The sequence below is a fragment of the Lupinus angustifolius genome, chromosome LG15 (genome assembly GCF_001865875.1).
Source record: "Lupinus angustifolius cultivar Tanjil chromosome LG15, LupAngTanjil_v1.0, whole genome shotgun sequence".
In the NCBI taxonomy this organism is placed as follows: domain Eukaryota; kingdom Viridiplantae; phylum Streptophyta; class Magnoliopsida; order Fabales; family Fabaceae; genus Lupinus; species Lupinus angustifolius.
Window position 1 is genome coordinate 16,475,237 of NC_032023.1, and position 23,227 is coordinate 16,498,463.

The 23,227-nt window shown below is 31.4% G+C and overlaps 2 protein-coding genes across 3 annotated transcripts; one reads left to right on the plus strand and one right to left on the minus strand.

Moving 5' to 3' along the window:
* LOC109327464 (putative pentatricopeptide repeat-containing protein At1g77010, mitochondrial) lies at positions 1,361-4,240 on the minus strand. The gene has a single exon (XM_019560617.1). It carries the CDS (start codon positions 3,879-3,881, stop codon positions 1,845-1,847), a length of 2,037 nt encoding a protein of 678 aa, XP_019416162.1. The 5' UTR covers positions 3,882-4,240; the 3' UTR covers positions 1,361-1,844.
* LOC109328783 lies at positions 21,088-23,165 on the plus strand. 2 transcript variants are annotated; one of them, XM_019562403.1, is made up of 3 exons: positions 21,088-21,324; positions 21,391-22,019; positions 22,712-23,165. In XM_019562403.1, the coding sequence occupies exons 1-3, from the start codon at positions 21,229-21,231 to the stop codon at positions 22,800-22,802; spliced, it is 816 nt and encodes a 271-aa protein (XP_019417948.1). In that variant the 5' UTR covers positions 21,088-21,228; the 3' UTR covers positions 22,803-23,165. The 2 variants fall into 2 exon arrangements, with proteins under 2 accessions (XP_019417948.1, XP_019417947.1); XM_019562402.1 differs by having other exon boundaries at positions 21,089-22,019.

A 23,227-nucleotide genomic window follows, 5' to 3' on the forward strand; every position in this document is an offset into this window, starting at 1 on the left:
TGAAGGAAAAATCATTTTAAAAATTATTATTTAACAAAGTATTTTTAAAAATCAATTTAGAAAATATTTTTAAAAAGTGTTTTTTTAAAAAAGTGTTTTTTTTAAAATGTTTTTCTAAAACATTTTTAAAAAAATCTCAATATTTAAATTTAGCAATTAAAGACATTTGTATAGGTGAGGTTAGAGACACTATATTGTGTAATCATGCATTTTTTCTTTTGCTCAATCATGACACAAGAATGTTATATCAATTTTTATTTACACTTTTTGAAAGAATGTTTTGATAATAAAATTAAATGAATCATTTTGTTAGAAAGATAATAGTTTATATCACTGGTATCAAAACCGATTTGTGTCGGCTGGTCCAATCAGTAAACCGATGAACCGGTCTTAATATCACTATGATATAACATTTATACCGTTCATGCAATTATATTAGTAAAAACTAGTCATATCAGTCAGTTTTCAATTGAATTGTATTGATCATACCACTTGATTTCATTTAAAAATATATTTTTTAATGAAAATGATTTATTTTTACCAAAATATTGGTATGGATATCAAACATACAACTATTACATTTTTTATACATCTAAAACATGGTCTACAATATACATTTTTTAACAAGTAGTATAAATAAAAACATAGATTGTCTTCTTTATTGATTTTTTAACATTAATATTAATATAAAATATGTTTATATCTAACTTTATTGGTATGTGGTTTAATTAATGAACCACTGATTGAACCACCATACCACTATACCAGTATTAATAACATTAGTTTATATTTTTCACATTGGGTTTGCATAGCAAACTTGAGTCCCTGTGTTGCTTTATGACAAAAAAATTATTTTGTTAGATGGATTGGGTATCCATCTAAATAGATATACATTTGATATAATGGATGAATTTAAATCTATTCATTATCCTCCATTGGATTATATCAATTTAAATTCATTAGCCTTAACATATGGATTTAGATGAATTGTGCATAATTTTGCTACTTGATACCTATGCATGCCCTTATACCAAATGTAATAAGGAATATCTTAACATTGATAAAGAAACTAGCAAAGGAAGATTATCATTATAGTGTGTGTCAGAGCTTAATTTGTCAAACTGGACCTTCATGCTGATTACTTGTCCTTACTTAACAAGGATCTCTGTTTAAAAAATACAAAAAATCAGAAAGTTGAAGGGTAGATAGTAGATACTCATGTTTTCTGAACTTAGACCAAAGATAATCTCAAGCTGTCAAGATCTGGAATTTCAACATGTAAAGTAAGTAAGTTTAGTATAGTTGGAACAACTTATAAAAATTATATCTCAAAACAGTCAAACTAATTTAAACAGGAAAGTTATGCAACATATACCAGTTCACTAAAGAGAGAGTTGAGTCATGACAATATGTTAATCATAATTTCATTCATGTTTGTAGCTTGTCCTTGTAACAATTGTCATAAAGAAGGCATCATACAATTGGTATATAATCTAATAAATTAGGGTAGCCATTGTGGAGTCAAAGAGTATAAATTATCACACTCGACCATATTGATGTTTACTGTCCTCTCTTGACAAGGATCTCCTAAAAAAACCATATTCCGAAACATAAGTTGTTTTTAGAGTTCCAAGCTCTTGCTTAGTGACCATGAAGTCACGAGTTCAAATCCTGAAAATAATCTCTCCATATACAGGGGTAATGTTATGTACATCTACCCTCTCCAGACCCCACTAAGTGGGAGCCTCGTGCATTGGGCCGCCCTTCTTAAGTTTTTCATTGTCCTCCTCAGATTGATTAGTCTTTATCCAGATGAAATTTATGAGCCTAGCAGAATTTCTCGATCAACAATCTCCCCAGCTGCATCCAGGAATCTTTTGAACATTCTTACCTCTCATTAACTCTCTTACTTGTGCTGATCCTTCCCAGTCATCAGAAGTTGCAAGTATGTTAGATAATTGTATGTAAGCACTTGGATTTTCTGGATCAAGCCGAATAATTTGCTCTGCAGCCATCTTACCAAGAATCTTATTTCCATGGGCTATGCAGCCTCTCAAAACTGACAACCACATGTTTTCGTCAACCTCGAAAGGCACCACCTCCATAAGATCCATTGCTTCCCCAAAGCAACCAGCACGGGCCAAAAGGTCAACCATGCAAGAGTAATGTTCAATCCCGGGATTTATATTATAGGTATGTTGCATAATATGGAAAAGATTTCTTCCTTCTTCAACCAGACCAGAATGATCGCAAGCTGAAAGAACCCCGGTAAATGTAACAGCCGAAGGCCTCACACCAGCATTCCTCATTTCATTAAAGAGGGCCAGTGCTTCATTTCCATATCCATTAGTGGCATAACCCATCAACATTGTATTCCATGAGACTTCATCAGTTTTTGTCATTCCATAAAAAACTTTATGCCCTATCTCAACAAAACCACATTTAAAATAAAAGTCAACTAGGGAGGTAGAGATGATCTCATCAGATTCAAGCCCAATGGTGATAACTTTACCAAATACCTGCTCACCAAGCTCAAGTGATGATTTACTGGCACAAGCACTGATAACACTGGCAAAACTAAACTTATCCATTTTTAAGTCCAACCTATTCATTTGACAAAAAATATCTAATGCTTCACTAGGACAAGCATTCTGAGTGAGTCCCACTAAGATTGAATTCCATGAAATTAAGGTCTTACTAGGCATTGTATTAAAAATGGACTTCGCATCTTCAATTCTTCCACAATTTGAATAAACAGTGATCATAGTATTAAGCAAAATGGTATCATGATCTTTGAGCTCGCTAAATAACTTGCAAGCTTCGTAAGGGCTATGACATTTGCTGTAGGCATCAAGCAGGGTGCTGGTGACCACAATGTCATTAGTTACTCCAATTTTACAAGCATGTGCATGCATTTGCTTAACTAGTTCAGTAATGATTAAGGTACTGCAGGCACTCAAAACGTTTGCAATTGTAGAGATATCTCCCCGAACTCCACCTCTACGCATTCTGCTGAAAAGAGCAAGTGCTTCCGTTTCCTCACCATTGGACACATAACCCGAAATAATAGAATTCCACAGCACACTACATGGATCAAACCTACCATCAAAAACCCTTCTAGCTTCTCTCATTCTTCCAGTATTGGCATAACCAGATATCAATGCCGATACAGAGAAGTCATCCACTTCACTCACCAAACTCATAACCTTAGCAGCACTATCTAAATCACCACATTTCCCATAAAAACTAATCAATGAGCTGCACAAGACCTTGTCAAGTTCCATGCCATCAATGAAAACACGAGCATGAACTTGTTTCCCACAGTTTAAAGCCAACAAATCAGCACAAGCACCAAGAACAGTTGCCATCACAAACCCATCCCTGTACACCATTTCCAAAGGGTCAAAGTTCATATTTTGAAACATTCCCAACGCTTTTCCTGGATACCCATTTCGAGAGTAGGCATGAATCATAGAATTCCACGCTTTTTCATTCTTACTGGGCATGGCATTGAACAGAGAATGAGCCACTTCAAGGTGTCCAGCTTTGGCGAAAGCAGAAACAATAATGTTCCAAGAGTAGTGATTCTTGCAGGGCATGGAGTGGAACAAATGGAGGGACTTGTCTGTGTGGCCTGAGTTGAGGTATGCTTGGATGAGGGTGTTCCATGAGAAGGTGTTTGTTTGGGGCATTTCGTCGAACAAGTTGTGTGCATCTCGGAGAGAGCCACATTTTGTGTATAGCTGAAGGAGGGTGTTGCTTATTGAGAGAGAGGAGTTGAGAAGGCCAATTTTGAGAAAGGCGAGGTGGAATTGTCTGCATTGGTGAATGGTGTTTGCAGAGCGAAGCATGCAGACTAAGGCATGCAAATCCATACCCATAACACTTCTATGCACATATAGCTATTAGGACTTCACCGTCAATAAGAAACATTGGGAAAAAGTGACAGTGTTTATTTTTAAGGGCACTTTAACTAATGAATGTTCTACAAATTGAGCAATGGAACACTCCAAAGAGAGAAGACCAAATGACCCTATTCAGCAAATTATTCTTTGCTTTCTGTTGAATCTTAAATTCCACTTCTACTTCCATCCGATGTATTTCAATCTATATAGTTGACTCGACACAATGGGATTAAGGTTTAGTTGTTATTATTTATTAGGATTTCAGTTACAGACAACACCATGATCATTTCCTCTCACCAACAACACATGATCCAAGAACTCCAGCAAAGGTGATCTCATTGGCGCAAACATCTTCCCTGTTTCATACACAAAAACATGTGAAAGGCTTCCTCAGGAAAACCAAATCCCAAGTAAATTTAGTAAGAGATTCCTCTCTCTTTTTGAGTGGTTGTAGGAAGCATTGAGAATAGAATGAAAACATAAAATATTAGGATGAAAATTAAGATCGAAATCTAATATCGAAATGTATCCATTCATGGGAGTATAGCCTTAATAAAACCAAAACATAGAGTGACAATTGATCTGAACCATACATTTTGCCTGACCTTACTTATAAAAGTTAATTGGAAGACTTGATTCACTATAATCATCCATCCAAACATGCTTTGTTGATATACATTTAGGCCTTTCTATCCTTTGGGCCCTAACAAATAACTTTTCTACAATAAGCGAGTCTATAATATGTGAACTTGACAATCCATGCGGATATTTTTTGTTTTAAAGAGTGTACTACTTCATGTATTATAACTTATGATTGGTCAGAAAAATATTTAATTATTAAATTATAACTTCAATATATATTTTTCAACCAATCACAAATAGTGATACATATAGTAACACATTTTGTATTTTGTAGAACAACAAAAGTTCTCTCCTGATCCTTCAAGTCACAAGAAATAAGTTTTTTTAGAACTCTTCTAGCAGCACTTTTAAACTCATATTCTATATAGATAAAAATATCAACTTAGTGTTTGACCATCCTTAATAATAAGTTGGGAATACAAATTAATAACAATGTTATTTTGACAACAAAAATGTGATTTTTTTTTAGATTTGTGAAGATATAAAAGATGTAAAATAAGAAAAATATTATAAGTAAATTTATTAAATTTGAGTTGAAATAAAATAATGATGAATTAAATAGAAAGGTCTTACTCATAAGCCTACATCAGAAAATGAAGCCTTGTACACGTACAACACCGTCCAGAAACTAAAAGAAAGCGAAATATAACAACAACAGAGACAGAGTCGTGAAAAATGAAGCAACAAATCACCCATAATAACAAACAATTCCACAAATTTTGGCTGTATGCATTGCACATAACTAGAATCGGGATAATAAAGAGACAAATACACCTAAAATAAGAGAAAAAATATAATATATTTTATAATTTTATTCTTAAGATATAATTAGATAATATTTTTATCCCTATATAAGTGTAAAATTAAACATTTGACTCTCTATTAATTTAGAGGATGTTAACTCACATAACACCAAGGTGTGACATACATTATTCACCATAGTCTTTGAGCCATTCGTGGACAATAATATTGTCTCTTTCTTTCTGCTTCAACTTCTAACATTTTTTATTAATAAAATGATGTTATGACTTGGTGTAAAATGGCATATGGACATGCCCTTCTAGATGAGTTACAACATTTTCTATCTATAGGTTTTTTTAAATATTATTTGGCTGCTATATTTCTTCGTATTATTCATTTCTGTTTGTTGGCAATCCCTCAACTAGAAAAGAATTGACGAATAAAACAAGTACATGCATAACATTTCTTTCATATTTTATTTCATTCTATTAGTTTATCATATTTTAGTTTAAATTAAGGTTGTGATCATTATCATACTTATATTAGCCTTATGTAACCATTCGAAATTTCCGGAAAATTCACTCCTAATTGTGTGATGGTGATATCGCTACAGATATTCTTAAATCGACAATATTATAGCAATAAATACAATGGTGATAAAAAACAAATACAAAAATATTGACCTACATGTATCTTGAGACATAATAATATACATAAATACAATATACATATATATATATACGTGTGTATATATACATATATGTATATGTACTATAAAATAGATTATGGAAATTGAGAAGCCAGTTGTCACTTCTAGAAAGCATGAAAAGTGAAAGAAAAAGAAAATTGTCTGTTTTTCCACCTCAACCAGTTTCTACTTTGGAGACTTAGTACATACGTATTCACATACGAGGTCGCTACTCTCTACCACACAAAAAAGTGTTTTGTTTAAGGAAAATATATTATTCTACTTTTTACCCATTAGACAGGAGAAACCAACACGTCAATCAAAGTTAGGAAATCCTCGGACAAGAAAAGGTATCGGTAGCGTCCAAATGAGAATATCCATTTAAAAATAGATTTCTTTTTGTAGATATGAGAATGGTCATTTAATTGATGTTGAGAGATTTACAAGAGAATCTTTGAAATTGGTATCTTGGGTTAATTTAATTTTTGGCATTACTGAAAACCAAATTTAATTGAGGAGTTTAACACTTGTTAGTAATTTAATTTAAAGGTAGTTAAATGTCTCACGTTTGTTGATTTTGTAATAGTTGTTGTGTAATTCATAGCTTATTGTATAGGATTGATTGAGTTAGTTTTGCACATTACTATAAATAGAAATCATAACAACCAAATTGGTTATGAGTTTCTATAAATAGAATTGATCAAGCTTGATGTAAGAGTGCATTGAATACATTGAAAATTCAAGTGAATTACTTTCCCCTCATTCCTTTCTCTTCTCTCAATTCCTCTCCTCCTAATCTCTTTAACAATTCTTCACTCATTCTCTTCTTTTCTTCTTTTCTTGCTCTGCAAGTAATGCAGAACAGAGAAACCAAAGTAATTCTGGTTTCTCAATTCCAACAGTGGTATCAAGAGCTTTTAGATCGGGATCTGTGGTAGTGCCAAGATTGGGTGCAAGAGGCTTCAAGAAGTGAAGCTCACGGATTGAGAATCAAGGCTGCAAAACCAGAAGGGAAATCAGAGGTATAGAAGCATGGTAAATTCGAATGGCTTTACAATGAATCTTCCAATTCTAGATGGGAAGAACTATGAACATTGGAGCATTCAAATGAAGGCAATCTTTGGGTTTCAAGAATGCCTTGATGTAGTGAAATGGAGCCTGTGTCCTTTGATCAAGCAATGAAAGAGCAATGCTGGATAGAAGCAATGAAGGAAGAAATTAACTCCATAGAAAAGAATGCTACATGGGAACTAACAGATTTGCCAAGAAATAAGAAAGCTATCCTAGTCAAATGGGTGTATAAGGTAATATAACAACAACAGAGACAGAGTCGTGAAAAATGAAGCAACAAATCACCCATAATAACAAACAATTCCACAAATTTTGGCTGTATGCATTGCACATAACTAGAATCGGGATAATAAAGAGACAAATACACCTAAAATAAGAGAAAAAATATAATATATTTTATAATTTTATTCTTAAGATATAATTAGATAATATTTTTATCCCTATATAAGTGTAAAATTAAACATTTGACTCTCTATTAATTTAGAGGATGTTAACTCACATAACACCAAGGTGTGACATACATTATTCACCATAGTCTTTGAGCCATTCGTGGACAATAATATTGTCTCTTTCTTTCTGCTTCAACTTCTAACATTTTTTATTAATAAAATGATGTTATGACTTGGTGTAAAATGGCATATGGACATGCCCTTCTAGATGAGTTACAACATTTTCTATCTATAGGTTTTTTTAAATATTATTTGGCTGCTATATTTCTTCGTATTATTCATTTCTGTTTGTTGGCAATCCCTCAACTAGAAAAGAATTGACGAATAAAACAAGTACATGCATAACATTTCTTTCATATTTTATTTCATTCTATTAGTTTATCATATTTTAGTTTAAATTAAGGTTGTGATCATTATCATACTTATATTAGCCTTATGTAACCATTCGAAATTTCCGGAAAATTCACTCCTAATTGTGTGATGGTGATATCGCTACAGATATTCTTAAATCGACAATATTATAGCAATAAATACAATGGTGATAAAAAACAAATACAAAAATATTGACCTACATGTATCTTGAGACATAATAATATACATAAATACAATATACATATATATATATACGTGTGTATATATACATATATGTATATGTACTATAAAATAGATTATGGAAATTGAGAAGCCAGTTGTCACTTCTAGAAAGCATGAAAAGTGAAAGAAAAAGAAAATTGTCTGTTTTTCCACCTCAACCAGTTTCTACTTTGGAGACTTAGTACATACGTATTCACATACGAGGTCGCTACTCTCTACCACACAAAAAAGTGTTTTGTTTAAGGAAAATATATTATTCTACTTTTTACCCATTAGACAGGAGAAACCAACACGTCAATCAAAGTTAGGAAATCCTCGGACAAGAAAAGGTATCGGTAGCGTCCAAATGAGAATATCCATTTAAAAATAGATTTCTTTTTGTAGATATGAGAATGGTCATTTAATTGATGTTGAGAGATTTACAAGAGAATCTTTGAAATTGGTATCTTGGGTTAATTTAATTTTTGGCATTACTGAAAACCAAATTTAATTGAGGAGTTTAACACTTGTTAGTAATTTAATTTAAAGGTAGTTAAATGTCTCACGTTTGTTGATTTTGTAATAGTTGTTGTGCAATTCATAGCTTATTGTATAGGATTGATTGAGTTAGTTTTGCACATTACTATAAATAGAAATCATAACAACCAAATTGGTTATGAGTTTCTATAAATAGAATTGATCAAGCTTGATGTAAGAGTGCATTGAATACATTGAAAATTCAAGTGAATTACTTTCCCTTTCTTCCTTTCTCTTCTCTCAATTTCTCTCCTCCTAATCTCCTTAACAATTCTTCACTCATTCTCTTCTTTTCTTCTTTTCTTGCTTTGCAAGTAATGCAGAACAGAGAAACCAAAGTAATTCTGGTTTCTCAATTCCAACAACGTTAATGGTATAACTTGAAATGTTAAATAAATATTATGAAATCCGAACATCAAACTAGATAGGATCTAAGATCTCGTATAAGGTTTAACCAGTTAAATGGTCTAGTCAGACCATATGAGGTCCAGTATAAAGTTTTGTCAATTTAACCATTTAAATTATCTAATGAAACTAGATGATGTTATATATAATTAATTTTATCTATAAGTATATAATTGTATATAAATGTCAAAGTTTATATAATTAGTAAAATGTCTCAGTTTTTTAGATTGGAATAAAACAAAATATTAGAGTAGTTTTCAATTTTTTTATATTTAAAGTGAACCACCTGATTCACTTACCTGATTATTCTGGTTTAATAAGGTCGGATTGAGATTTTTCTGATTCAAAATAGTTCGAACCTTATTGGTTAAGACTATAAGCCAAAGTCATTTTCAAGTCTGGTCTGACACAATCTAGTCCTCACAACATTGTGTTAAATACTACTATTTCCTTATCTTTACTGGTATTATTACATAGATTACTATATAATTAATTAATATAGTTAACTAAGGTGTAAGCGGTTCCAGTTTAAACCATGAAATCGATAGAATCGAACATAATCAAACCGCAAAATGTGGTTCGGTTCGGTTATTTTCTTAAGGAATCGTTTATGTTCGGTTCGGTTTATGGTTTTAGAAATTTAGGAGCCGTTGGAACCGAACCGAACCGCATATTAAAGAAGTATATACTAGGGATTAGAGAATAATGTTTTATTATTGTTTAAATTCTTCAACCAATTTTCTAGCTTAAATTATCAAATTTTGTATGAATTGTAGTGTTATATATATTACTAAATTGTTATTAAGTTAATATTATATATGTTATTAGTTACTAAATTGTTTCCTAGTGTCTTATGATTTGGAACATATTTTCCAACTTATGTGGTATTGAGTTTGAAACTAACATATATCATATATTGTTATACATGTATTGTTATATGTGTTACTAATTATGAAATGTAAAGTTATAAATGTAACTATTATATATTTTACTAATTGATATATATGTTACTAATCATGAATTGTATTGTTATATATGATTTATAATTTTTTATAATAATAGTAGTAATGTTTATCCTTTTATGGATAAACAATATCTCTTGTAATATATTTTGAATTTTCAATTGATGCAGGTTTTTTTATAAAAAAAAGTAAATGAAAAAACCGTGAAATTGAACCGAACCGAACCATTCAAGAGCGGTTCGGTTCGGTTCTTATAGTTAAATTTTCGGTTAATTGAGCAGAACCGAGCCATATATTTTTGATCGGTTCGGTCACTAAAATGCATCAAAAACCGAATCGAACCGAATTTTTACACCTCTATAGTTAACTTTTAGTTTTTGGTGTCTCATATTTATTATTTATCTTCTCATTAACTATCATTAATATGGCTTAATTGAAAGATTAAATATTAATGATTTCTTGAACTTTAAAATAGAGTGTTAAAATATTAATGTACACTTTCTAGAAGCTTCTACACTTGTATAGAAACAAGTAGTGATGATTGTATCCTAATATATAGAATTATCATAAGCTTCTAGTATATTCTATTATAGACATTTAGTATTTTAATTAAACAAGTATCTAGAAATGTTGAGAAAAATGTATACTAGATACCTATGAAACCATCTAGTAATTCATAGGTATTATAGAAAGCCTATAAATAGGCACTTACCCTTCATTTCTAAGGTATGTAAATAAAAAGCAAATCATTCTAAGTTGTGTAGCTCCAAAGCTTCTCCACTTCTATTTTCACTATTATAATTTTCCATTTCTAAAACATTATCATCGAGAAAGAAAGAGAAAAAAGAAAGGCATTTTACTGCTTAGAAAAACTTAAATGAAATGGAATATTTCTAATTTTTAATTCAAAAAAAACTTAATATAATGGCCTCTAAAACATCATGTTACAATCTTCATATAGTATTAGACTTTCTAGTATAGAAAAAGATTCCTATTTGTTCAAAGTAGAGTATAATCCAAGTGATAAGAGATAGATTTGTATAGGTAGGAATGAGTTAGTTGTAACTTGCTAATAATAGTAGGCAATTTAAAATTTTGTTAAGGTAGGTAACTACCACTTGCTATAAATAGTGAGTGTTGAATCATTGCAATGATATGAGAACTATTGCATTCTTTCATTCTTTTTCTTCTTGAATCAATTTCTTCTTTCTCTATTTTCTGTTAACATTGCCAAGTTCCAACAAATTCTGGTATCAGAGCTCGAAGAATCCAACGACATGTGGGTATGCATAAGTGATTCTGTTAGAACAAGGAGGAATCACATTTCACTGTGTGTGAATCAGCTGGAAGAGGAAGGTGTGATAGAAGATCAAGGTGTGTGATCTGAGAAGAATTGAAAGAAGAAAACAGACCAATTGAAGATTCTGAAAATGGTTGGAGGAAATGACAATAATCTTCCCTCAATGGGACTCCCCATTCTCACTGAAAAGAATTCGGATCGATGGAGGACTCATATGTAGGTGTTATTTTCCTTTTAAGAAGTAAGTGAAGTGATTGAAGATGGCTTTCCCCTTCTAAGCCTGGATGCCACAGAAATGCAGAGGGCAATACACAAGGAAGCCAAGAAAAAGGACAACAAAGCCATGTTTCTAATTCACCAGTGTGTGAATGATGTTCATTTTGAGAAAATTCAGAATGCATTCACTTCCAAATAGGCATGGGACATACCGATCAGAAGTCACACAGGAGGAGACAAAATAAAGAAGGTAAAGCTTCAATATCTTAAGAGACAATATGAGCTATTACACATGGAAGAAAGTGATAGAATTGGTGAATACTTCACCAAGATTCTGACCATAACCAATCAAATGAAAGGCTATGGGGAATCCATCTCAGATCTCATGATAATTAAAAAAATCATGAGATCTTTGCCTCAAAGATTTGACTTCATAGTGGTAGTCATTGAAGAAGCAAAAGATATAGCTACAATGAAGATAGGGGAGCTACATAGCTCTTTGGAAGCACAAGAACTAAGGTTGTTTGACAGAAATCCAGTCAAGAAATCTGAACAAGCCTTGAAGACAAGCCACTTCAGGGAAGAGGAAAGAAGGAAAGATAAGAATTGGAGGAGAAAACAAAACTATCATAAAAGAAGACAACTGAATCAAGCTAGATCAACACATGATTGACCTGAATACTCAGATAGAGGAGGAAGAACAAGGTTGAACTAGAAGAGATTTCACAAAAGCAAAGTAGAATGTTACAATTGTCACAAGTTGGGTCACTACTCTTATGAATGTGGCAAAGATAAGTCCAAGAACAATGAAGAAGCTTATGCAATACACGAATCACACTCAGAACCACTGAATCTAATAGTGACAACCTCACATGAAGACTCATACACTAAATCCTAGTACTTAGACTCAGGATGTTCAAATCACATGACAAAGCACAAAGAGTGGTCGATAGATTTTGACTCATCAAAGAAGAGTAGAGTAAAGTTTGCACATGATAGCTCTTTAGAGATAGAAGGAGCAGGGAATGTAGTCATCATCAAGGAGAATGAAACTAAGGCAGTAATCACAAATATGTTGTATGTGCCAAAGATGAAATGCAATCTTCTAAGCATAGGTCAACTCATAGAAAATGGATTCACTATCTTGATGAAAAATGGGCAACTTGAGCTCTTTCATTCTGAAAACAAGCTTATACTCAGAAGCAAAGTGAACAAGAATAGAACATTCCAAGTGAATATAAAGGCTGCTGAGATTCACTGCTTGGCCTCCATGGAAACCAGTGATGAGAATTGGCTATGGCACTCAAGATATGGTCCTTTGAATTTCAAGAGCTTGCATCAACTATGAGCAAGGAATTTGGTCTCTGGTATGCCAATCATATCTCTACCTGAGAAGACTTGTGAAGTCTGCTTAATCGGAAAACAAACAAGGCACACATTCAAATCAGAAGTGAAGATGATGTCTAAATCAATCCTTGAAGTAGTTCACTCAGATGTGTGTGGCCCTTTTGAAACACCTTCTTTAGCTGGAAACATATATTTCATAATATTTGTAGATGAGTTCAGCAGGATGACTTGGTTGGATGTAATAAAGGCCAAGAGTGATGCCTTTGAGTCCTTTTTGAACTTCAAAGCCCTTGCAGAAAAGGAAAGTGGTAAAAATCTGAAACTTCTAAGAATAGATGGAGGAGGAGAATTCACTTCAAATGAATTCACTGCACCATACACTCATCAACATAATGGTTTGGCTGAAAGGAGAAACATGACCATTATGAACATGGCAAGAAGCTTAATCAAAGGAAAGGAACTACCACAAAAACTATAGGCTGAAACAGTGTCAACATATGTATACCTCATAAACAGATGCCCAACAAAGAAGCTTGAAGGAAAGGTACCAATTGAGGTCTAGACAAGAAGAAAACCAGTTGTGAGTCATATCAAAGTGTTTGGATCACTAGCCTATAGTCATGTACCAGATCTAAAGAGAACTAAACTTAAGGATAAAAGTGAGGTCATGATCTTTATAGGCTATCACTCAACTGAAGCATACAAACTTTATGATCCAGCCAAAGAAAGGGTAGTGATCAGTAGAGATGTGGTGGTCCTAGCACATGAGAAGTGGGACTGGAAACAGAGACAAACAAGTCTAACTAGAATGGTATCTGAAATTACAAGCAATGAGAATATCCCAGAAGAATCAACTGAAGCAGGCCATGAAACACCTACAGTTCAGAGATCTCAAAGGCAAAGATCAATGCCAAACAGGTTCAGAGACTATGAGATACACTCTGATGATCAAATCAATGAAGAAGGTGATCTAATACACTTGGCCCGCATGGCTGAAGCCAAGCCAATCCAATCAATGAATCAAAAGCATTAGCACAAAAGGAATGGAAAGCTGCAATGGATGAAGTGATCAGGTCAATAGAAAGAAATGAAACTTGGGACTTGGTCAAACTGCCACTTGACAAACACCAGATAGGAGTGAAATGGATATTCAAGCAAAAACTTAACCCTGATGGATCAATTTCAAGGTACAAAGTAAGATTGGTTGCTAAAGGGTTTCTACAAAGGTAAGGACTAGATTAAAAAGAAGTATTTGCACCTGTGGCTAGAATTGAAACCATAAGAATAGTGGTAGCAATTGCAAGTGTAAGAAACTGGGGACTATTTCAACTTGATGTAAAATCAACATTCTTATATGGGCAACTCATGGAAGAGGTATATGTGCAACAACCTCCAGGGTTCATAATAAATGGCAAAGAACAATATGTCTACAAGTTAAAAAAGGCTCTATATGGCCTTAAACAAGCACCAATGGCCTGGAACAAGAGAATAGACTCATTTCTATTCAAACTCAACTTCAAGAAATGTCTTGTTGAGCATGGAGTCTATGTCAAAGAAGATGTAGAAAATCAGATTCTAATAATATGCCTATATGTAGATGACTTGCTAGTGACAAGATCAAACATGGAAATGATTGAAGAGTTTAAAAGGTTAATGAAGGTCGAATTCGATATGACTGATCTAGGAAAGTTAAACTACTTCCTAGGAATGGAATTCACATATACTAAAGCTGGAATAATGATGCATCAAAAGAAATATGCAATAGAGGTGTTGAAAAAATTCAATATAAAATCCTGCAACTCAGTTGGTAATCCAGTTGAAACAAGCTTGAAATTGAATGAGGATGAAGATGATGAGCCTGTAAACGAGACAATGTTCAAACAGATAGTAGGTTCATTGAGATTCTTGCGCAATAGCAGACCAGACTTATCCTTTGGGGTTGGTCTTGTGAGTAGATTCATGTGCAAGCCCAAGAAAACTCATCTACTGGCAGCTAAAAGAGTAATGAGGTACATCCAAGGAACAACTGATCAAGGAATTATGTTTCCATATGGTAAACAGAAATCAGAGCTGGAATTGATTGGATATGCAGATTCTGATTATGGTGGAGACTTGGTTGAGAGGAAGAGCACTTTAGGTTACTTGTTTCTACTCAACAATGCTCTTATCTCATGGTGTTCCTCAAAACAAGTTGTTGCTCTTTCTAGTTGTGAAGCAGAGTACATCTCAGGTTGCTTGCTGCTTGTCAATCTATATGGCTCGAGGAGTTGCTAATGGAGATGAAGGTGAATGTGAAAATCCCTCTACAACTCAGAATCGACAATATTTCAGCAATAAGCTTGTCAAGAAATCCAGTGAGTCATTGTAGGAGTAAACACATTGAAGTAAGGTTTCATTACCTTAGAGATTTAGTAAACAAGGAGAAGATTCAAGCGGCGTATTGTAAGACACAAGTGCAATTAGCAGACATACTCACAAAAGCTTTGAAAGGTGATAGTTTGAAGAGTTAAAGAGAAGAATATGTGTTTTATCTCTTAAGAACTTGTCTTAGGGAAGAGTGTTGAAAGTAGAGTATAATCCAAGTGATAAGAGATAGATTTGTATAGGTAGGAATAAGTTAGTTGTAACTTGCTAATAATAGTAGGCAATTTAAAATTCTGTTAAGGTATGTAACTACTACTTGCTATAAATAGTAAGTGTTGAATCATTGAAATGATATGAGAACTATTGCATTCTTTCATTATTTTTCTTCTTGAATCAATTTCTTCTTTGTCTATTTTATGTTAACATTGCCAAGTTCCAACACTATCCCATATGTAAGGCTTTTGATTTCAGTTTGAGTTCATATGAATAAGCTACACTACATTGGCCACATTAATTCAGCCTTTTTCTCACCTAATTCCTTCCACTATTTTTTTAACAAATGCATTTCACTCGTTGTTATTTTATATGTTTTAAAATATTATTTACACCCACTTGCTTAAGTATATTTTTTGTTTACTACTTAAGCTTAATTTTAACAAGCAGAAAAAAGGAAGATACACTACGCCAGAATAGCAAAATAATAATGCTTAAAATTGTTATTTAACAGTGCTTTTATGGCGCTTTCAATGTGAACGTAGTAGTAGATAAGGTTATATTCAACAACGTTTTTTGTAGCGCTGTAAAAAGTAGACATTTAACAGCGTGCAGTGAAGCAAACACTATTAAATGTCTGAATAAGACAATATCGCTCTCAGACATTCTATCAAACACATGACAAACATGTCAAACTCCACCATATCTACAATAGATTTGTTAAATCACGAACGACTTCAACTACATTCAACCTTAACAGATTTCAATATTATAAAATAACATATGAATAATGAGATCTTACGGAAATTATTTATTTTTTCTCCTCCAATATTCACCATAGCCAAAAACCTAGAACACCGTAGCTGCATAACTTCACACCAAATAAAGATCACACTATTAGTGAAGATAAAAATAAATGAGCTAAAATAAGATAATGATTTACGTTATGCTTGAAAAGAAAAACCAAAAGTCGATAACTTACTTGAAGAGAGAAACTAAAAACAAAAGAGAAAAAAAAAGTAAGTTATGGAAAACAAAAAGAAGAATAAAAATAAGAGAAATAATAAATTGAGTGATATGTATTATTGTGTGAGGTTTTGTTTTTGAATTTGAAAAGATTTTCGCTCACTAAAACAAGGGTTAAAGGTGTGACCTTTACCAATACTTGCTTCAATAAGCGTGGTTAAAGATAACACATTTACAGTACTTATTGAAGAAGTGCGGTTAAATATATGAAGTATGACATTTAAACTTCAATAAGCGCTGTTAAAGATAACACATTTAACAACACTTTCTTCAATAAGTGCTGTTAATTCTCTTCCACCTTATATTTAATAGCGTTCAACACATAAACACAGTTAAATGAGCGTTGTTAAATATCAATTTTGTCATACTAATACCAAACTAAAAAAGAGGAAGAAACATGATTGAAGACATAATTGTTCAATATTTAATTATTTGAGTTGTAGGGTCAGAAAATATTGTGAAAATAACGGGTATGATTGGATTATTTTATTAATGGTATGGTGGGAGCAGGATATGGAAGAGATATAAGAATATTAATTAATATTGTTATATGTTTTTATATAGTATTTGATTTATTTGCAATAAAATCTCTACACCACCAAACCAAAAAAAGTTGAAGATAATCTTTGGATTTGAAGGATAGTAATGTAAACCCACTCAACCACATAAGCAAATAGTTGCTGCTGGTCACAATTTATCAGCTAAAGCAACGGTGCTACATAAATACAAATTAAAGCCACCTAGTCCCACTTCAAGCCATTATCAATTCTTTAAAATATAAAGAAAAGAGTAATTTTTTAGTGATACTTCCTAAGTTTTAGTGAAATTATACAAATTAGATTATCATTGCATGAGAAATAAATGTATTTTTTTAAACAAAAAATGTGATAAATGCAATTAAGTTAAACAAAACATGATATATTATGGAGACAAGTCCAAATAATATACAAATCAATGTTTCTTTATTATTTTTTGTTACAACATCAAAAATTATGAAAAGATATTGTTTAAATCGCTCTTATAATATATCATAACGAACCAAAAATAATAAAGAGATATTGATTTGTATATTATTTAGACTTGTCTCCATAATATATCATATTTTGTTTAACTTAATTGCATTTATCACATTTATTTGTTTAAGATATTACACTTATTTCTCACGTAGAGGTGATTAATATAATGAGAGTATAAAAATTAGGGGGCTTGTATAGATGTAAAAAAGTGAGGGGTGGTTCGTGTAATTTCACTAAAACTCAGATATATCAGTGTAATTTACTCTAAAAAATATGCAATGATAATGTATAAGTTTTGTATAATGTTACTTTATCATTCATTATTCATGTTTAATTTTCATTGATTTTTCAAAAAAAGTGTAATACAAATGAATATGAATAATATATTAATTGTTTATAAATATTTTACACTAATGATGCACAAATTACACAAATGAGAATGTAAATATTAAAAAAGACTTTATATTAAAAGTGAGAAAGTAAACATATATCAGTTATTTAGTGGATTGAGATGAGTTTATGAAATTAAGAGTGGTCCTCATTTTTCTCATGAATGTGGAAATAAACCCACTCGTTTACCTTCTTATAGAAGGGAAATTCATGCACACTAGACTTTGTTGAGAGCGTTCCAATAGATTATGCTCTTATGACACTCATTCTTGTTTGATTGCTCATTCACATTACTTCATCTAGCTGTGCACACTTTTTCGTTTAAAGAGGCTAGAAAACAAACTAAAATGATAAAAATATTATTTAGAACAAAAAGTTACCAAGTCTCATGAATTATTTGATTGTTAATGACAGCCTCATGCATGCATATAAATAGGATGAGACATACAACTTCTAAGGGGTAAGTATGGTGTTTATCTTAATTAACTTGGTGCAACCCTTGCAAACTTATAAGTTAGAATTAGCTATCAAATCAAGATTCATACCCTCTTCAATACTAGGTAGAGATCGCGATACATGACATGAATAAATCTTTAACAATTATAATTTAAATTATTTTATAATAAAATAATTTTTAAAATTAATAAAATCCTCTTTCTTTATATATCTAGTTCTAGAGGGACTTGAACTCACAAATTCAGTGTTAAGTACTTAACAAACAATGGTGTTCTAAAAGCTACATGAACCTTTAGTAGTGGGTTCTTTTGACAAATTAAAAAGATACTAGTTGGTGAACTTCATTGACCCTTACTCTACAATTACTTATGATATTTACATATACCAACTAAACTACCCATGTCTCTTTGCAGCTACACTTCCATCATGGTATGTTCTACTACCGTTGCTTGAAGGACATTCAATATTTTATGTTACAACTTACAAGTATTATTAGAACTATAAAAAATGAATATGAAATATTGATTAAAGAAGAAAGATTCGTAATGGGGAAGGGAGCTATGATTGTCTCATGTTAATGCAAAAGAAACATGATTATGATGATTGATGATAGCTTTATATAACAAAAGCCTAGCTAACAAAGCTAGTAGATGATTGAGTTACAGAAGTATGGTATTAAATAAAAAATTGGGGTACAACGGTATTAAATAATTTGATGACATTGTGTGTATGTAAAGTAATTAATGAATAGAAAAATAATAATTTGATAATCTTATATCTCCAAAATGACAAGTCTTTAATTGTTGACCGAATAACACCTTAATGCAAAATAAAAAATAAAAGAATTTTAATACATTTTTAACCAACCAATAACTCTATTTCATTACAAACATCCTATTCTATTAAAAATGTTTCATTCCTATAATCGTCTTAAAAATATATGCATATAATGTTGTATAATTGGTAGATAGTGTTAAACTTTTCCACCCACCAACTCTGATCATCATGTGAGTGGATGAGCATAGGGACTTGCCGATCAATTTTATGGTAACTAGAATACAATGCTAAGCTTATTTTTTTGGTATATCATATTTTGCTCATTACATTCTTTATCTTATAATAAAGGCACATTAAAAATGTGTGAGGTGGATAATGTACTTCTCTTACCCTTATTTTTTAATATTATTGTTGTCATTTCATCAGTGTCATAATTATTGTTGTCATCCTTATTATTAATAGATTATATATAATTTTGATAAAATAATAGTTTTAATATTTGAATAAATTATAAAATTTTCATAAATGAATTATATAATATGAAAAAGTTTAATAAAATCATATTATATTCAATTCTTTCATCTTATCTTATATAAGTATATGTGGGATAAGTTTAACTTAATTAAAATCTGAGTAGATAATTCAAAGATCATTTGTTTGACTCAAGTCTAACATGATGATAATGATATAACTATACTAGAAATGAAATAAGATTAACCTAAAGAGTTTAAAATCTGTCCACTGATAGTGTAAAGTTTTTATACCGTCAGTACATCATTCACTATTGATTTATAATACTTTTGTTTGAAAGTCAATGATAGTTAACATATAAATAGTAGAGATTTATTGACAGTATAAAAAACATTATACTATCAATGTATACATATTAAATCCTGTTAACATAGTGACTTTTTTTTTACATTAGACAAACTAAATCATAGAATTAAAAGAAACTAAAATTAAAGTATATTTTGCTATCTATATTAAAAAGTAAGTAATATTAATATAATTAAATTATAAGGCTAACAACTTTAATATTAATTTCTCATTAATTATATAATTATAGTCAAAAGAAGTATTTTAATTAATTGTGAAAGAAAGAATGAAGACAATTAAAGCTGAATCCATGTACAAAACAAATCAAATTATTCCTAGAATCCAAACCCACAAAAAAGCTCAAGATTATGGCAAGTTAGTAGAATAAGACAAGATGAGGAATTTGTTAGCAATCCGTGTAGATCGTGTTTTGTTTATAAATGAAAAGTTATAGAAAGAAAGAAATATAGAAAAAAGAAAAGGAGTGGTTGGTAGAATAGAAAATAATAAGAAAAGCAGTTAATTTTCTTCACATAAATCCCTTTATTTGATGCAATCGATTTTTTTTCCTCCCTTATTCATCTACCTCCCTTTTATTTCTTCCCTTTTCATCCCAATCAAAGATACTCATAGGATTTTTCCTTAACAAAGAGAGAAAACAAATGGCAATAACTCAGCAAATAACATTAAAAGGGACAAGAATGGGATAAAGAGAATAAAGTCATAGTCCCTTAAATAACTTAAATATGACAAATAAAAATATAATATGTGTACTATTTTGTTTATTTTTAGAAATATTTTTGCAAAAAATAATTAATTATGACACATGTTATGATTTTATTAACTGAAAGAGATAATTTATCTCATTGTATTAGGATATATATTATCCTCAGATAAATTATATATATATATATATATAAGGAGTAAGGATCTCTCTAGTAATGGAGAGACAAATATCATAAAAAATAAAGGAAATGACAATAAAGTAAGACATTTTTGTCTTTTTATATACAATATAATAACATTTTGTCATTAAAAATATATGTAAAATCATATATTTGTCTCTCCGTTGATAGTGAGATAGTTGTTCATATATATAATACCCCTTGGCCCACATGTGCATCTAGAATCCCTTGACTTTAACCCTCTTAATCTCAATCTCAATTAATATCTCTCTTTTTAAAATCTTAGTCCCCAAGAAATTTAATACCACCACTCCTATTTACTTTACATCACCTTCCCCTGCATCTCAATTCTCAAACAAACACTACCACACATTTTCTCTCCTTGTTTTCATCACAAAATCAAAATCAAAACCAGAACAACAAAAAAACATGCTTGATCATAAAACACACCAACCCACAAATTCTTTTCACTTATCTGATGAAACCAGACACAGAACAAAGTCAACAAACAGTAACTATGATGATACATGGGAAGCCACGAAATCTGGTTTATGGCCATCAAAACAATCTGAATTCATAACAGAATCAAAGGGTCTTGTTGTTGTTGATGATGAATCTGGTATATGTTCACCTCCTTTATGGAAAACAAGCCCTCCTATGAGTCCTAAAGATGAAAGAGATAATGATTACAGAAGCCTTTCTCCTAAATCAAGAACACAAGCTATAGTGAAAGGACAAAAAGAACTCATGGATATGGTTAAGAACATGCCTGAGACACATTATGAACTTTCCTTGAAGGATCTTGTGGAGCATCACCAACAAAGGCTGGATCATACACAAGACAAAAAGGTTGAAGAAAAGAAGAAGAGTGGTGGTGGTGGTAGTGGTAGAAGGGTGGTTGTTCTTGATAAGGTAGGTAGTGTGAAGAGAAAAAATGGTGTAAAAGTTGATCATGGTGGTGGGTTTTATTTGAAAATGGTGTTTCCTTTTGCTTTGGGGTCTAAGGATAAGAAGAAAAAACTGATTAAGAAGAAGGAGAGTAATTCAGTGAATGGTAGTTCAAAAGTTTCACCAAAACCATCAGGTTCTGAGAAAGAGTGGTGGAAGAAAAGCCTTTCAGGGATCAAAGAAAGTGATAGTTCTGTATCGAGTATCAATGGTAGAAGCATGAAAAGCAGCTCTGGTAGGAGCAGTAGTACCAATAGCAGCAACAGTAGCAGGTATGTTATGACCAGAAAAACTTTTATGAGACGTATACAACACTTCATATTTAAAGACAAGTTTATTTATGTTTTTTGGTGCTATCATTTAAGATTAATTTTTTAATATGGTGTCAAGATTTTATTGGTTGACTCTATGTACATTTGTATTCACACATGTCTTTATCTGTTCTAACAATTCAAATCACACCAGATCAAAATGGAAATACAATTTTTTTCTTTATATTTTTTGCTGTATTTTAATTTGCCTTTTGTGCATGTTGAAATGATGAAAAATCAGGTAGATTAATGTTTTGATCTTCCTGAATTTAGCTGGAAGGAACTTTGTTTTTCAGTGATGATGCTATTACTTATTAGTTGCAGAGTGGATAAAAATCTGAGTATCCTTAATTTAGATTGAGATTGAAACTCTGCATATCATTAATTTAATGTTTCTAAGTATGCAAATTTTTAAAGGGTGTTGGTCGATGGGTAATGAATCAAATATATAATCTTTCTTAAAAAAATAGTATGTTATTTAATTATCACTTGTATGTTGAGTATATTGATTACTAACTTTGATTGTGATGAGCACATAACAAGTAACTTCAGCCTCAGCAATTAATACAATATTCACTTGAATCTGTGATATCATTGTTTAATTATCATCATCACCATCATCAGCTACTAACTAATTCTTGTATTTAATGCAGGCATGAGAAGAGTGGTGGTAGTTGCTGGTATTTCATTCAACGACCCAAAAGCCAAACAAAAAAAAAAAGAGATACATCTGTTAAACCATAGTTCTATATGGTCTCATATTCTGTAATGAAAATGATACCCTGAGACTTAATCAACATAAATTCTATATGGTCTCATATTCATTCAACAATAGTACATTGGTTCTATTGTTCTGAATGATCTAAATGAGTTTACCAATTGGAATCTTCTCAAGTGTCTTGACACTGATGTGATTATAGTTTTACCAATGTTAAGACATGAGGATGCAGGGGTATAAGCAAGAAGAATAGTGTGTTTATAGTTTTATCGTATACAAATTTGAATAAGTTTTGTACTTTCTGGACTCCTACTCTTTATGTTGTCTATAACAAGTTTAATTCCAAAAACAGCATCAATTAGTTTTGTTATATTTGTCAATTTTTATAATATGTTAATGCCAAGGCTTGGGTGATACTTTTAATTGCTTCTCATATATATATATATATATA